At 50.8% G+C, this 14,616-nt stretch overlaps 8 protein-coding genes across 8 annotated transcripts, besides 1 other annotated feature; 5 read left to right on the top strand and 3 right to left on the bottom strand.

Moving 5' to 3' along the window:
* Nucleotides 1-108: 108 nt before the first annotated feature.
* Nucleotides 109-390, bottom strand: ACLA_059980 (uncharacterized protein; the record flags this gene model as incomplete). The annotated part of the gene is made up of 1 exon (XM_001276756.1): nt 109-390. The coding sequence occupies one exon, from the start codon at nt 388-390 to the stop codon at nt 109-111; it is 282 nt and encodes a 93-aa protein (XP_001276757.1).
* A 23-nt stretch (nt 391-413) lies between these two features.
* ACLA_059970 (uncharacterized protein) lies at nt 414-687 on the bottom strand (the record flags this gene model as incomplete). Its single annotated transcript, XM_001276755.1, has 2 exons — nt 414-596; nt 640-687. The coding sequence occupies 2 exons, from the start codon at nt 685-687 to the stop codon at nt 414-416; spliced, it is 231 nt and encodes a 76-aa protein (XP_001276756.1).
* A 297-nt stretch (nt 688-984) lies between these two features.
* Nucleotides 985-1,026: a microsatellite.
* Nucleotides 1,027-1,358: 332 nt separating this feature from the next.
* On the top strand, nt 1,359-5,098 carry ACLA_059960 (hybrid sensor histidine kinase/response regulator; the record flags this gene model as incomplete). The annotated part of the gene is made up of 5 exons (XM_001276754.1): nt 1,359-1,600; nt 1,666-1,807; nt 1,862-3,105; nt 3,165-4,786; nt 4,839-5,098. 5 exons carry the CDS (start codon nt 1,359-1,361, stop codon nt 5,096-5,098), a joined length of 3,510 nt encoding a protein of 1,169 aa, XP_001276755.1.
* Nucleotides 5,099-5,803: 705 nt separating this feature from the next.
* Nucleotides 5,804-7,209, top strand: ACLA_059950 (putative protein kinase; the record flags this gene model as incomplete). Its single annotated transcript, XM_001276753.1, has 5 exons — nt 5,804-5,952; nt 6,021-6,355; nt 6,418-6,719; nt 6,781-6,946; nt 7,013-7,209. 5 exons carry the CDS (start codon nt 5,804-5,806, stop codon nt 7,207-7,209), a joined length of 1,149 nt encoding a protein of 382 aa, XP_001276754.1.
* Nucleotides 7,210-8,350: 1,141 nt separating this feature from the next.
* ACLA_059940 (uncharacterized protein) lies at nt 8,351-8,754 on the top strand (the record flags this gene model as incomplete). Its single annotated transcript, XM_001276752.1, has 2 exons — nt 8,351-8,593; nt 8,644-8,754. 2 exons carry the CDS (start codon nt 8,351-8,353, stop codon nt 8,752-8,754), a joined length of 354 nt encoding a protein of 117 aa, XP_001276753.1.
* Nucleotides 8,755-9,240: 486 nt separating this feature from the next.
* ACLA_059930 (alpha-glucosidase) lies at nt 9,241-11,051 on the top strand (the record flags this gene model as incomplete). Its single annotated transcript, XM_001276751.1, has 2 exons — nt 9,241-9,312; nt 9,372-11,051. 2 exons carry the CDS (start codon nt 9,241-9,243, stop codon nt 11,049-11,051), a joined length of 1,752 nt encoding a protein of 583 aa, XP_001276752.1.
* Nucleotides 11,052-12,003: 952 nt separating this feature from the next.
* Nucleotides 12,004-12,762, top strand: ACLA_059920 (lysozyme; the record flags this gene model as incomplete). Its single annotated transcript, XM_001276750.1, has 2 exons — nt 12,004-12,174; nt 12,226-12,762. 2 exons carry the CDS (start codon nt 12,004-12,006, stop codon nt 12,760-12,762), a joined length of 708 nt encoding a protein of 235 aa, XP_001276751.1.
* A 732-nt stretch (nt 12,763-13,494) lies between these two features.
* ACLA_059910 (VOC family protein) lies at nt 13,495-13,990 on the bottom strand (the record flags this gene model as incomplete). The annotated part of the gene is made up of 3 exons (XM_001276749.1): nt 13,495-13,530; nt 13,580-13,725; nt 13,774-13,990. The coding sequence occupies 3 exons, from the start codon at nt 13,988-13,990 to the stop codon at nt 13,495-13,497; spliced, it is 399 nt and encodes a 132-aa protein (XP_001276750.1).
* Nucleotides 13,991-14,616: the final 626 nt, after the last annotated feature.

The following is a 14,616-nucleotide window of genomic DNA, read 5'->3' as shown; positions in this document are numbered from 1 at the left end:
TCCTATAAGATATCTTGGCGAAAGTCCTGTTGGTATACTTCTATCAGCATATTTCATGGGTACCGAAGTCTTAGAGTCTTTCTGATCTCACATCACCGAGCCCTGCTTCTATGACCTCCTTGTTCTCGCAGCAACTGGATCCAACCACCCCATGCTCGACTGCCGACCTTCGGGCGTCATAAACACATCAATCGGTCTGGCAAACGGAGCAACCTCTTTTCTGTCCAGAACTATCGTGATATTTCCGTTTTCTTGGGCGGTTTGGTTGTAGCCAGGCCCATAGACACCGGACACCGCTATCAGAGTCTGGCTGTCGAAGTTGTTGTCAGGTGCACCCTTCCACACAGTATATCCTACGGGAAGAATGCTGGGATCGAAATAGGTGTTCATAAAGACGGGTCGATGCAGTGGTTCTAGGGGCGCCTGAGGGAGTACATGCCCTTAATGTCATCGACGATGGACGAATTCGCCGCGAGAACCTGCGAGTCGACGATGTAGACGCCGTACTTGTTCTCAAAGGTCGTGTTGGTGCCTTTCCAGGCCGTGATACCGCCAACCACAGCGGCGCAGGGAGAGTGTGGTCTTTTTATTGAAGGCTGTGCCAAAGCTACAGAGGAAGTCGACCTGGCCCGCAATTACATTATCGTAGAAGTATGCATTGCCGAGCTTGCCAACGTAGGGCTGCATGGGGTTAGTTTCACGCCGGCTCTCCGTACGATGGTCAATGGCCAACCGTATCCTGATAGCTGTAGAGACCGCATGAGGATCTACTGTATGAGCTGGACGATCGGCGTATGGACCGGCTCCAGTGGAGGTAGCATTATACGTCTGTCCGACGGTCAGCACATTCTTGCAGGAAGTTTCGGGTGATCCTTTGGCCTTGGGGTACTCCGGGGTACACAATTATTGATCCAATGAAGATGCTTATGGATCTTTGAGGCGTCAAGAGTACATAGTACAGTGATGGAGGGCCAAAGTAGTGCGTGTATACCAGGTGTATAACAGGTGTATAACAGGTGTATAACACGATATGATGTTATATTAGTCACCTATGCATTTTATGACTAAGCCAAAGATTACTCAGCAGGATAAACCCTCTATCCAGCCAATCAACAATCAGGAAAGGCCGCTGCATCCATCCATTCGATCGCCACTTCCCTGTTTCTCATCGTCTTTCAAGCCAATCAGCATGACAAGAGCCAGTGAAGGATTTTGCAGGGAGAAAAAAAAAAGAAGAGATGATCAAGCAATCGGGCCAGACACAGTAGTAGTAGTCAAGAATAAACAATACACAAGCATCAAATTAGCATCGATAACTCGGTTAAACCCAAGTAGGGATTCAGGTCCCTTTTTACCTCATGGAGAAACCCGCGCCTCCAGCGTCTCTCCAGCGGTTGAACCATGAGGGAGACCGGCGTGCCAGAGAGCTGTTTCACTATTTCCAACCTGACAATCCGGCGCTGTTGCCCACCATCACCACTGGAGGCCAGATTTGTCCACCCCCGACATGCACGCAGTCCAAGGCCAGTCCGAATCTTGTTCTGACAGCGCTGAGTCAGTTGGCGGCGGTCAAACTGGGGGTGCAACGGGCCATCATCAGGTATGTTCTGCATATCATGTCATGTGACATAACACACTGTGCGATCTCTCACTCACGCAACTTAGTCTGATCGACCGGGAAACACTCTACGTGGTGGCTGAAGCATCAAGATCGCTGAACCTCGGCGACAATGATCTGTACGGTGATGATGGTGATGAGTTGTGGATGGGATGCTCTCATGGCCCCGTCGCGGGCACCCTATGCGAGGTAAATTGCCCTCACAGTCAAACACCACAGCTCAAGGATTGACCATGGATGCAGAAGACAATCACTTTGCATCCAACCGCGGCGGACAGGTGCCCCTTATTTGTGGTGGATGACCTCCAACAGCATGCGAGATATTGCAACCTCCCTTGTGTCGCCGGCTCCCCCTATTTCCGCTTCTATGCCGGTACTCCCCTGACGACCAGTAATGGCATCAACATTGGTAGTCTATATGTTATTGATCCCCGGCCTAATATCCGCCTCACAGCCACTCACAGGGAGACCCTCGGCCTAATAGCCACTGCCGTCATGGAGTATCTGGATACCTCGCGTCAATCGCTTGAGAGTAGCCGTCTGACCAAGTTACTGTCTGGACTCAATTCGTTCGCACAGGGAGAAGTGAGCAGCGGAGTTGCGGGCCCATTATCAAGAACGTCCAGTACATCGGATCTGGATCGGTCTCCCACGCCGAGTCCTCCACAGACTCCGCCTGTGGAGTCGAATTGCAAGGATGCACTACCAAACGGTGATATCCCCCCTATCGCCATCACGCCGAAAGTGGCCACCATGGAAGATTCTTCAGCAGGTGCTCTTCATGATGATCCCCCCAGCCACCGTAGAGTGTCGACCTTCCAACGCGCCGCACATCTCATGCGAGAGAGCTTAGATCTGGGCGACGACGGTGGGGTCGTGATCTTCGATGTCAACGACTTGTCCGAAGTTGACCCAGAGGAGGATGTATCGGCGGAACTACCTGGGGCATCGCGGATGACTGCCCATATTCGCGCTATGTCTATCAAAGGAGCAGAGCGTGATGATGTTGTAGAGGACCCATCGGCTGCAGTCCCAGCCACACAGATGGACCGCCGGTTTCTGAAGCGCATGATGCACCGCTTCCGTAAAGGAGCTCTGTGGTACTTCCACCAGGACGGGACCACCTTCTCCTCTGATGAGGAAGCAAGTAGGCCAAGCTGCGATTTCGAACAGTCCGAACTAGCCTCTCAGTCGTCCAGGTCACTCGACCCTCGATCACAAGGTACTCTAAGGGAGAAGGATCTGCAGCTCCTCCAAAAATACTTTCCCAGAGCCACACGAATCATCTTCGCCCCGCTCTGGGATTCATTTAATTCAAGGTGGTTCGGCGCATGTTTCTGCTGGAGCTTGGTTGAGACTCGGATCTTCAGTTCCCACGTCGAGCTGGGCGGCGTGCTGGGATTCGGGGCATCGTTAATGGTGGAGCATAGCCGGGTGTTGAGTCAGGAAGCAGACAAGAAAAAGGGTGATTTCATCAGCAGTATCTCGTGAGTGCTTTTGATCTCGATGCCTTGATTCACCTCGTTCTTTGCTAATTGCGCCACAGACACGAACTTCGCAGTCCATTGCATGGCATTCTCGCCGCGGGGGAATTTCTGGCCGAGCAGGTCCTTCCAGAATTCCCACGATCGCTCTTAGATACAATTCGCGCATGTAGCCAAACACTTCTCGACACATTTGAGCAGATTCTTGATTTCAGCAAGATCAATTCGTTTAGGAAAAAGCGACGGGATGCCGGTCCGCCATTGCTCCATGGTGACCGAGGCTCGGTGAGGGCGCATCCCAAATCACATTCCTTACATATTCTGAAAGTCGCCAATGTCGTGAGTATTATTGAGGATGTCATCGAAAGTATCTGCTTTGGGGTGAAGTTTGGCGCTGCTGGAGGAAGCGGCCACCTCAGCATGGACCCAACAGTCGTCAAAAATATCGATATATGTATCGATGTCAGCCCGGATGACTGGGTGTTCGTTCTTGAACCTGGGGCTTTGCGACGCATCGTGATGAACGTATTCGGCAACGCTCTCAAGTACACGCGCCAAGGTTACATCTCAGTGCACATTGAGATTCAAAAGGGCAGCAATGGTCTCCCCGGTCAGACCGTGGACGGTTCTGATACGCTTCTCCTGACTTTCTCTGACACCGGCAGAGGAATTTCAAATGAATATCTGCGTTCCCATCTGTTTACGCCGTTTTCTCAGGAAGATCCCTTGTCACCCGGTACTGGGCTTGGACTATCGCTCGTCCAGAGTATCGTCCGATCACTGCACGGCAGCATCAAGGTCAAGTCTCAGGCCGGGGCGGGAACCGTCGTCAAAATCTCACTACCACTCGCGCGGCCGCGCGGACAACATCATCTAGAGGGCCCAACCAGCCTAAACGGGACTGTACCTACTGCTTCGACAGACACCATCGAACTGGTGACGCGACAGCTCCGAGGGAAGACTGTGTGTTATGTGCCTCCTACGAATACGACATCACAAACGCTACCATCCGCGCGCACCATCGCCGACTATCTGACGCACTGGTATGAACTCCGACTCGAGCCATGGAAGGCAGGTATCCATGCAGACCTGTTGATTGTGGATGAGTCCCAGATGCAATTTGTCAGCACATCTTCAGAAGGAACAAAGATACTGGTGTTATGTCACACGGGGTTGAAGGAACATCCGACATTTTCCACTCTATCTCAAGCCTGCAGGAGGCTTGAATGGCTTAATCTTCCCTGTGGCCCGTATAAGCTCGCTCGGGCAATCCGGCATTGTCTACAAGCAACGTCTGAGCCGCATGCGCTCGATGGTGTGCCGGCCTTAATGACTGACCTTCGAATCTCGCAGGCTAAGCCGGCAGTCGATGGTAACGTTCCCACGGGGGCAGCGCCTCTCTGGGCCGCGGGAAATCCCAAGTCCCCGAGGTCCGATCAAGGTATTCTGAATTCGAATCTCGATTCGAAGATTGCATCTCCCACTAGGACATCTGCGAATTCCCCTTCAGTGGGGCTGCACGACCTCCGAATTCTCCTTGTGGAAGACAACCCTATCAACATGTCCCTGCTGCAAAAGCTCGTATCTCGGCAGAGTCCCACTGTTCTCGACACGGCCGTGGATGGTCAGAAGGCTGTCGACGCCGTGAAGATGATGGCTGACGGCTATCACCTCATTTTCATGGGTAAGTAATCCAATAGAAACCTCCATGCGCAGCACTAGCTTACTTGCAGCAGATATGTCAATGCCCGTTATGGACGGCTTCGAAGCAACACAAGCAATTCGAGCCATTGAGAGAGAGCGCAAAGAAGCGTGCCCTGCAACGATCGTGGCACTCACGGGTCTGGGATCAGACGAACATATCGTGAAGGCCTATGCTGCAGGGGTGAACGTTTTCATCACGAAGCCTGTGTCGCTCAAGGAAATTACACGTTTGATGAATGACTGGAAGAAGGGCATATCTGCCGGCGAGCAGGGGCAGACTCCTTCCGCCTAAATATGTTTATGACTCTGCTACGATTACTGACGCTGATATGATCATGTATAATGGGTATAGATGTTGCGGTTTATGCTGGGCCGGGTGGAACTTTGATGATAATCTGAATACCCCTATATACGCAGCCGGGTAAGATCGGTCTAATTTTCTTCTTATTTTTTAGTTCTGTCTCTGAATAACGAAATATGTTCCTGGGCGAGACATCGTGGGGTAAATGAAGAATTAAGGGAGGAATACATCCTCGCAGATGGTAAACTAGGTACCAACAATCCTCCTTTAGCAGTGGGTCTGTATATGGACGGAGTAACTGAACCAACTGATCCCCGCGAACTGTCAGATCATCTTCACGGCTGTACCCCAGAATCGCAAGAAAAGTAGTCAGAGGCGCCAATGTGACCATCACGCTGGCTTTTCCATGCTCAGGCAGCAGTTAATGTCACTTATTTGGGAGAGTTAAACCACGTGACCAATAGACCCTCGCGTCTTGTGTTTTTCTGCTTTCTTCTTATATTCTCGCCTTCTGCATCATCATCAGCCTCAACATATGTTGTTGATCGAATTCTTCCTACTCTTTTGTGTCAGGTGGTTTGTATTTCAGTGCTTTTGATAATGTTACCGTCACTTCTACGCTCCTTATCCCGGCTTGGAAGGTCATGGAAGCCCCTTCACTTCTCCAATCCAAACTTCGCCCGGATACCTATAAGTATGAAAATTGAAGAAGAGACCTTGCCCGATTATGCCGCGTCCCGGTACTATCCTGCTCAGATAGGTGAAATCTTCCAGGACCGGTATCAGATTGTAGGAAAACTGGGGTTTGGAGCTAGCTCTACTGTGTGGCTTGCGCGGGACATGAAGTAAGGACCCCATGCCACCCATGGACGTAACCATCCCAAATCGAGCTGCTCACGTACTTCAATCATAGCTACCGTGGTTACGTTACCCTGAAGATCTTTATCAAGTCTGCATCTATGGGACAGCAATTAGACGATGAGCTCCAGATGTATAAACGCATCGAGGGGGGCTCAAAAAATCACCCTGGCCGCAGTGCAGTTCGGTCGTTACTTGACTCATTTGATATTAATGGGCCTGAGGACCAACATCGGTGCCTTGTGCATCCTCCATTATGGGAAAGTGTGCTGACCTTTCTGCACCGTAACCCTGCGCGGAGGCTGCCTGCGCCAGTCCTAGCATTTGTGCTGAAGCGCCTGTTTTTGGCGCTGGACTACCTGCATACGGAATGCCAGATTATCCATGCTGGTATTAACTCCGGCTTTGCCCTTCTTTGCTTCTATTATTTACTTACGTATCAAATACACCAGACATCAAGGCCGACAATATCATGTTTGGCATCGCCGATGATTCGGTCTTCCATGATTTTATGGAAAATGAGCTTCAGAATCCTTGTCCAAGGAAAGAGCTAGAAGGAAGAACTATCTATGTGTCCCGTGAGCTCAGAATGCCCCGAGAATGGGGTGCCCCAGTCTTATGTGACTTTGGCTCGGCCATACCTGGAGGTATAGAGCACCTAGAAGATATTCAGCCTAATATCTATCGCGCGCCCGAAGTGATTCTGGAGGTCCCATGGACGTATAGTGTTGATATATGGAATGTGGGATGTATGGTAAGACAATACGCCGGATAGCACTGGTTGCAATTTTCTCTGATCTCGCCTTGCCTCACAGATTTGGAACATTTTTGAGGGCGAGTCCTTGTTCACCGGCTATGACCCGGAATTCCAGGCTTATCGAAGTCGGGCCCACCTCGCTGAGATCATTCGGCTGCTTGGACCTCCGCCGCCTAGTCTTCTTGCGGGAGGAAAGCTCCGCCATAAGTTCTTTTCCAATGACGGTAAGCTTTTATGTGCTGTTGTGACTTTGATCCCTGCATCCCTGCTCACTATGTTTGACTCTTTAGGTGCCTTCTGCGCTGAATTTCTGTTAGAAGACCGGATTCCGCTTGAGCAAAGGGAGACTACTCTTCACGGACAGGACAAGGTCCGTTTCTTACGCCTCTTACAGAAGATGTTACAGTGGGAGCCGACCAAGCGTAGCTCTGCTAGAGAACTGCAAGAGGACGAGTGGATCCGCGAGAACCTGGAGAGTACGCAATAAGTTTTCAAAGTCGGGTATCCCTATGTTATGCTGAGCAAGATACTGCCAAGAATAACCTTTGAAGCGACAGCCACTTCCCCAGAAAAAGCTGAGCGCCTGATGCCAAAGAGTGGGAACGAGCTTGGCGCAGTGGGTTTTCGGCACGTAGTGAATCAGACGGATTGCTTAACCTCAGAAGAGTTTCTCCTTTTGTGAAGGAGATTCTCTGAGGCTCGGTTGCCCCAACGAACACCAACGTCAGTGATGGGCAGATACCTTCTATGTCGTGCTCCGAAATGGTACTTTGGCAGTCGTGATGAGTGTCTCTACCAGAGGAAGCCCAGATCTGCTCGAAATCAGGAAGGATAGAAGTAGTCGCGCGGCTGAAAGGGGTTTTTGGCGGTTCTCAATATTTGTTTCCTAGCCGGTAATAGGAAGAAATATTTCAAACGGATATCGAAGGTTGAAGAAACGACCGAAGGCTGTCCACGCCTGATAGTCCTGTATTGGGAGTGAATGATTTCAGACGTTTCCACAAATTAGACACATTCAAGAATCAAGCACTGAGATTGAGACCCACACAAACATCGGTTTCAAGACTGATGAAACCATTTGTCGGGGAGCCAGAACGGCACCTGGATACGCCTTCGATTTCTTCGGTGAAGGACGGATTGGCTAAGAGGCTCGAAGAGCAAAGGGCTATCTCATTGTATGCAGGCAGGCTGGTGAGCTTGTCTTCAAAACTATTTGGCAATTCCTTAGCTCGTTAGTCTAGCCCAAGAGGCAAATGATCCTCAGAAGGCATAAACAGCGTACCCATGAACTCAGTAGATACTCTATATCGTCTATTCAGTTGTCCAACCTCACAGGTGATGAACTAGGATAGTATTGACTATTATTATAGCGACATTCACTCGAGCAGGCCAAACATGATCTACAAAAGTGGACAGCCACCATCACTTCCCTACTCATTCGTCAACAGGAGTTGATGCGTCAGGGGGCCATTCTGGTCAAGTTCACCGAGCTATTCAAATTAATTGAATGCTCTAAGGGCCGACAGTCACAGCAAGACGGCTGCGTCCAGATGATCGAAAGCTTACCAGTGACGAGCTCCGCGGTGGTGCAAGCTCAACTGAGCCTGTGAAAGAGATTGTGGCATCGAATGAATGCCTGGATCTATGAAGCCATTCCTGAGCACAGCCCGCAGCCCGCGGCCAACGGACATGCTGAGACTATCATGGACTTCTCGGAGTACCTTCTGACACTCACCCCAGAAATGGACGATCATATCCCAGTCCTCCGCAAGAAGCCTCTCAAATACACCTCGACGAAGCAGTACGGCTACTACGTGGTCATAGCCCTCAGCAAGAACTTTCTCACCTCGCACGGCCGCCCGATCAAATCCGTGTGTGATGTGACCATGTAACTGGCCAGCCGGCTGTACTTCGGCTACAGCCCAGCCTCGTGGGAAGCCATGTTAATGGCTCACTTCCACAATGGTCGTACGGAGATCTCCCAGGGTGTTCTGGTGACAGTCGCACATTTCTGCGCTTCCGCGATGGATGAGACGGTATCCCCCATGAGCGGCGTAACATGCTCATCCGCACCGCGAACGATTACACATCCAGCCCACAGAACGCAGGTAAAGGTAAATCGTATCTGCGACGTATGGATGTTTTGGAGGTTTCCCTGTGGTGATGTGAAATCAACCGCGTTGAAATAGATTGCCTTTCGTGTCGATGTATATATAGCACGTGCACTAACGAATATTGTGCCATTCGACATATCTCCCCTTCGATCGAGCATTTAGATATGCTGAGAAGAGTAGATCTTAATGAGCGATTTGTTCTTGAAAATATTATCATCATCTGCACAGAATTCTCCACAATTGCGAAACATTTGTGGAGACGGGCTCTAGTCGGAGTCAAGACGGACTCGAGTCGGATCCCCCAAGAAGAGGCGTCGATCTTGTGCGCGGCAGCAGATAAATAAGAATCGCAGCAGTCGCAAGAATGTGGGAAGTCAAACAAGCTGCTCTTTGAATTATCCACAATGTCACCACATGCGCTCCGGGAAGTCCCAACGGGGACGAACAACTGGTGGAAGGAGGCCACCGTCTACCAGGTCAGTTTCTACACACAATACACTCGAGATAGGCGATTTTCAACCAACAACTTCTTTAGGTCTACCCCGCGTCTTTCAAAGACTCCAACGGCGATGGATGGGGCGATATCCCCGGTCTCATCTCCAAAATCCCCTATCTGCATTCCCTCGGGGTGGACGTAGTCTGGCTGTCACCGCACTATGACTCGCCCATGCACGACATGGGCTACGATATTTCCGACTATGAGAAGGTCCTCCCTGCCTACGGGACGGTCGAGGATGTCGAAAAGCTGATCGCGGAATGCCACGAGCGCGGCATAAAGCTCATTCTCGACCTGGTAGTCAACCACACGAGCGACGAGCACGCCTGGTTCAAGGAGAGCCGCAGCAGCAAGGACAACGAGAAACGAGACTGGTATTTCTGGCGCCCCGCGCGGTACGACGAGCAAGGGAACCGACTTCCACCGACGAACTATCGGGGTTATTTCGCGGGGAGTACGTGGACGTGGGACGAGAAGACGCAGGAGTATTACCTGCATCTGTATGCGAAGGAACAGCCTGACTTGAACTGGGATAACCGAGCGACTCGGGAAGCGATATACGACAGTGCCGTGCGCTTCTGGCTGGATAAGGGTGTGGACGGATTCCGCGTCGACACCGTGAACAAGTACAGCAAGCGGACAGATTTCCCCGACGCGCGCGTCGTTGATCCGAAGAGCTACATCCAGCCTGCGATAGAGATGTGGTGCAACGGTCCGCGCATCCATGAATTTATCCGGGAGATGTACGACGAGGCGCTGGCGCCGTATGGAGATGTCATGACCGTCGGCGAGCTGGCCAACACCCCGGACCCGAAAGACGTGCTGAAGTATGTGGGCGCGGCGGCGCAGCAGCTGAGCATGGTCTTCCATCTGGACATCGGACATATCGGCATGGGAAGCAGCCTGGAGGACAAGTACATGTTCCAGCAGTGGAAACTGACCCAGATGAAGAGCATTGTATCCAAGTGGCAGAGCTTTGTCGAGGGCACTGACGGCTGGACGACGGCATTTTGCGAGAACCACGATAACGGGCGGTCCGTGTCCCGATTCGCGTCTGATGCGCCCGAGTTCCGTGAGCGCTCGGCGAAGATGCTGGCGTTGATGATGGTCGCCATGACGGGGACGTTGTTCCTGTACCAGGGCCAGGAGATCGGCATGATCAATGCCCCCAAGGACTGGCCGATCGAGGAGTACAAGGATATCGAGGGACTGGGATACTACAGGGAGGCGGAACGACAAGCAGCCAGCGGCACGGACGTGACACGCCCTGAACGGATCATGGATGGGTTACGCATTCTGGCGCGAGATCATTCCCGGTTGCCCATGCAGTGGGACGATACCCCCAATGCCGGATTCACGACTGGCACGCCGTGGATGAGAACCCATGATTTGTATAAGGAGATCAATGTGAAGAAGCAAGAAGCGGACCCCGAGAGTGTACTGTCGTTCTGGAAGACGGCGTTGCGGCTGCGCAAGGAATACCGAGAGCTGTTCATCCACGGCGCGTTTGAGGTCGTCGACTTTGAGAATCTCGAAACATTCACTTTTGTCAAGTCGAGAGGCGAGAAACGCGCCCTGGTAGTGCTGAACTTCACCTCGTCGACCCAACCCATTACACAGGCTGCTACAGTGGGAGCGAAGAAGTTGTTGATCAGCAACTATTCGGAAACGACACCTGATACCCTGCAGCCATTTGAAGGCAGGATTTACGTGTCATGATCATTACAAGCAAGATATAATTCGGAAGGATATTGATGAATGAAACCATGTTCAAAAGAAGGGCAATCCCCGACGTAGCCACGGAGTCCTTTCATCATTTCCATGTCTAGACATTTGTTTTCAAGATAGAATTCAGGATCTGGCGTGAAATGACTTGGATCAATCCATTCTAGCATAGAAGCCGTCTCAGCGACATCTCTGTTGATGGGTGGACTTGCCAATAAGTTAGGGATATCGTCTTTCCAGGCCAATTTATCTCGTCCTTGTTCACCACCTCGAGTATTGTAATGTCACATTTATCAAAGGAAACGGCCTCTGGTCCTATTGCTCGTTGATACCAACGATGTTCATCCGAGAGTCAATGCGAAGTAGATGAAGGCCCTAGCTATGTACCTGGATAATCTAACCAGCCATAGGCCACACCAGGATGTACAGTGGGCATGCTCATTGTCTACTGCCATTGCAAATCAAGGAATCTAATTCTGTGTTATTTTTATGCTCGTCACCAGAAGAACGGCATACGAACTGATTTGGCCCCAAACTGGCTATAAATGGGACCAATACGGGGTTGGCCAGGGACCGAGCATGACCTTCATTTCCCTCGCGCTCGGCCGTTTGGATTCTAGGATCATATTCATTGCTGTTTCTCTGACGATCATCCTTCGAGTGATAGAGTCCCATCGCACTCAATAACTATGTCCTCGTATTTTTCTGTGGAGACCGAGACGATCACCCAGAATATCTCGCATTTCATCTCAAAAGCAACATTGATCGCCAGTCTGTAACACTGGTCCGCTTGGTCCTTCGTATTTTCTCCATGTCTATTTTCAGAGCTAAATTGTTCCATGGTAAAGTGGAAAGCTCAATCAGGAGTATCCGAGAACATAAAAAGGCTTCGTACTTCGCAAGATAGACCAACAGCCAGATACACCATTCTACATCCTCTAGGAAAATGAAGCTCTCCATTGCTGTTACCGCTACCATCGCTGCCTTGGCTTCGGCCCTTCCTAGCCAGTCTGAGGCCCACGCCAGTACCGTGCAAGGGTTCGACATCTCGAACCATCAGAAGACGGTGGACTTCGAGGCGGCCAAGAAGGATGGAGCCCAATTTGTGATGATCAAGGTAATACCGCCGTTCTGGCTGTACGACTGGTCTTTTGCTGATGATCAGTAGGCTACCGAAGGCACTACCTACAAGGACACGACCTTCAATTCGCACTACACCGGCGCCACCAAAGCCGGCCTGATCCGCGGAGGCTACCACTTTGCCCGCCCGGACAAGTCCTCCGGCAGCACGCAGGCAACGTATTTCGTGAAGAACGGCGGTGGCTGGAGCGACGACAAGATGACTCTGCCGGGCATGCTGGACATCGAGTACAACCCGTACGGTGCCACCTGCTACGGGCTCAGCCACTCGGCGATGGTGTCCTGGATCAAGGAGTTTGTCGACGAGTATCACTCCGCCACGAAGCGGTATCCCATGATCTACACCACGGCCGACTGGTGGAACCGCTGCACCGGAAACGCCAAGGGCTTTGGCGATAAGTGTCCGCTGGTGCTCGCGGCGTATAGCAGCACCGCGCCCAAGACGATCCCCGGCGACTGGAAGACGTGGACCATCTGGCAGGATTCGGACAAGTATAAGCATGGAGGAGATTCGGATAAGTTCAATGGACCTATGACGCAGTTGAAGAAGCTGGCTAGTGGCTAGGTGCCCATGTCACATAGTTAGAGACGAGATAGGGTTAGGGAGAGTCGTCGTGTGGTTTGATTATGGATATTGCGATTCCGTGTATTGTCCCTTATTCATTTTTTTTAGAAACCGTATCAAGGCTATAGCTTGTTGATCTGAATTGACCTAGACATGACAACTGTGCTTCATAACATAGATGGAACCCCGAGAGGATCGAGCTGAGAGACATATTTGGCAAACCAGGCATCCCAGAACCGATCTACTACGGGACATTGATCTTCTCAAAGCCGAGTAAAATGATGATACGATACGAATGACAGGCTAAGTTGGAGATGCAAGCACCTTATGTCCATTTTGACGTGTGAAAACTATGAGACGAAAGGTCGTTGGGGAGTCTGTGTATGTGTAAATAGGATGATGCGTGCACACTCAGCTAGAGGTATTCGGTCATCCATTGTATATTATGACACAACTATAAGAACTACATAAGATGACTTATTGAATACCTATTCCGCGATTCAACATACAGCAACTCCCCATCATCATCCGGGCAGGTAGGCACCGATGCCAGGATTATCAGGCAACAAGGCCCTAAACGAAACACCAGCCGCTTGGCGTGGTGGGGATTGTAAGTATGAGTATGTGTATTATTATATCGATGCTTAGCATGGCATCTTGGAAGGACTACTCTAGGCTCATAATGTCTATGATATTCTTGCATAGTCGTCATTCGCACGCCGGAATGTAATTCTACCGGTACTCCACCTCATGCGAACAATGATCAACCTATTCTACCATTAGGCTTCTGACATCGTATATCAACAGGAGGACCTACCACTTCGACGTTATTACCTAACGGGTCCAGGACAAACGACCCATAGTAATACTCTCCATCGTACTCAGGATGGACCCCGGGTTTTCCATTGTCGACTCCCCCAGCCGCAACGGCAGCCTGATAGAACGCATCCACCGTCGCATGGTCTACCCCATCAGCCACGCCAAATTCACTGTATGGGTGCGATAACATACCTGGCGCCATCAAGGCAAAATGCAACCCCTGATGCACCGGATGGTCCTCCTGTACCACCCACAGATCGGGGACTTCCGCGCCCAGCCCGACGGCCTTCGGTAGGCGCTCTAGCTCGCGGTACTTGAGCGGAGCAAGGGCGGCTTTGTACCAGCCGACGACGGCTTCGAACTGCTCCTTTGGAGCGGATATGCTGATGTGGTCTATATTACTGGACATTTTGAGTTGATGTTGTCTATACGGGATGTTGACTTTTGATGAGGATGGGCGTCGTTGGCAAGTCATTTATGTCATCAACTGGGGCTGCAACGTGACGTCACGAGATGTATGGATGGGCTGACAATCCCATTTGATCCATGCATCAGGAGGGTGTAGCATCACTTTGATCATATAATATTGATACTACAGAGTAGTAAGGTACAGTGATATTGTTATATCTATTAATAGTATTGGTGCATTAATGTTCATCGACCGGCCTGTGGTGTAGGGTACAGAACTAGATGATGGAAAAACCAATCCATGGTCCTCATAAGATGTGTGCATGCACCACAAGGCAACCAAGTTGATCGAGAGGTTAAGGAGTCAGTCCAAGTTTCTCCAAGTCCTGGCAAATGCTCTTTTGGAAGAGGAACCCTCCGCCAGCAAGGACTTATACGGAGCCGTCACGTGGTTGATCAGTCCTACTATCTAGCGCTGTACGGCCTTAATGCCTTGTCCAGCCCGTTCGGTGGAACTATTCTCTGGCATCGTTCCTACCATATATAAGTACACACCTAGGACATACTAGACATATGCCAGGTAATAGCTATATAATAGGCGGATACTAAAGAACGTTCATAAAAATA

This window comes from Aspergillus clavatus, genomic scaffold, assembly GCF_000002715.2.
Source record: "Aspergillus clavatus NRRL 1 1099423829736 genomic scaffold, whole genome shotgun sequence".
NCBI lineage: Eukaryota > Fungi > Ascomycota > Eurotiomycetes > Eurotiales > Aspergillaceae > Aspergillus > Aspergillus clavatus.
Note: the sequence above shows the minus strand (reverse complement) of the source record. Positions and strands in the feature narration are given on the sequence as shown.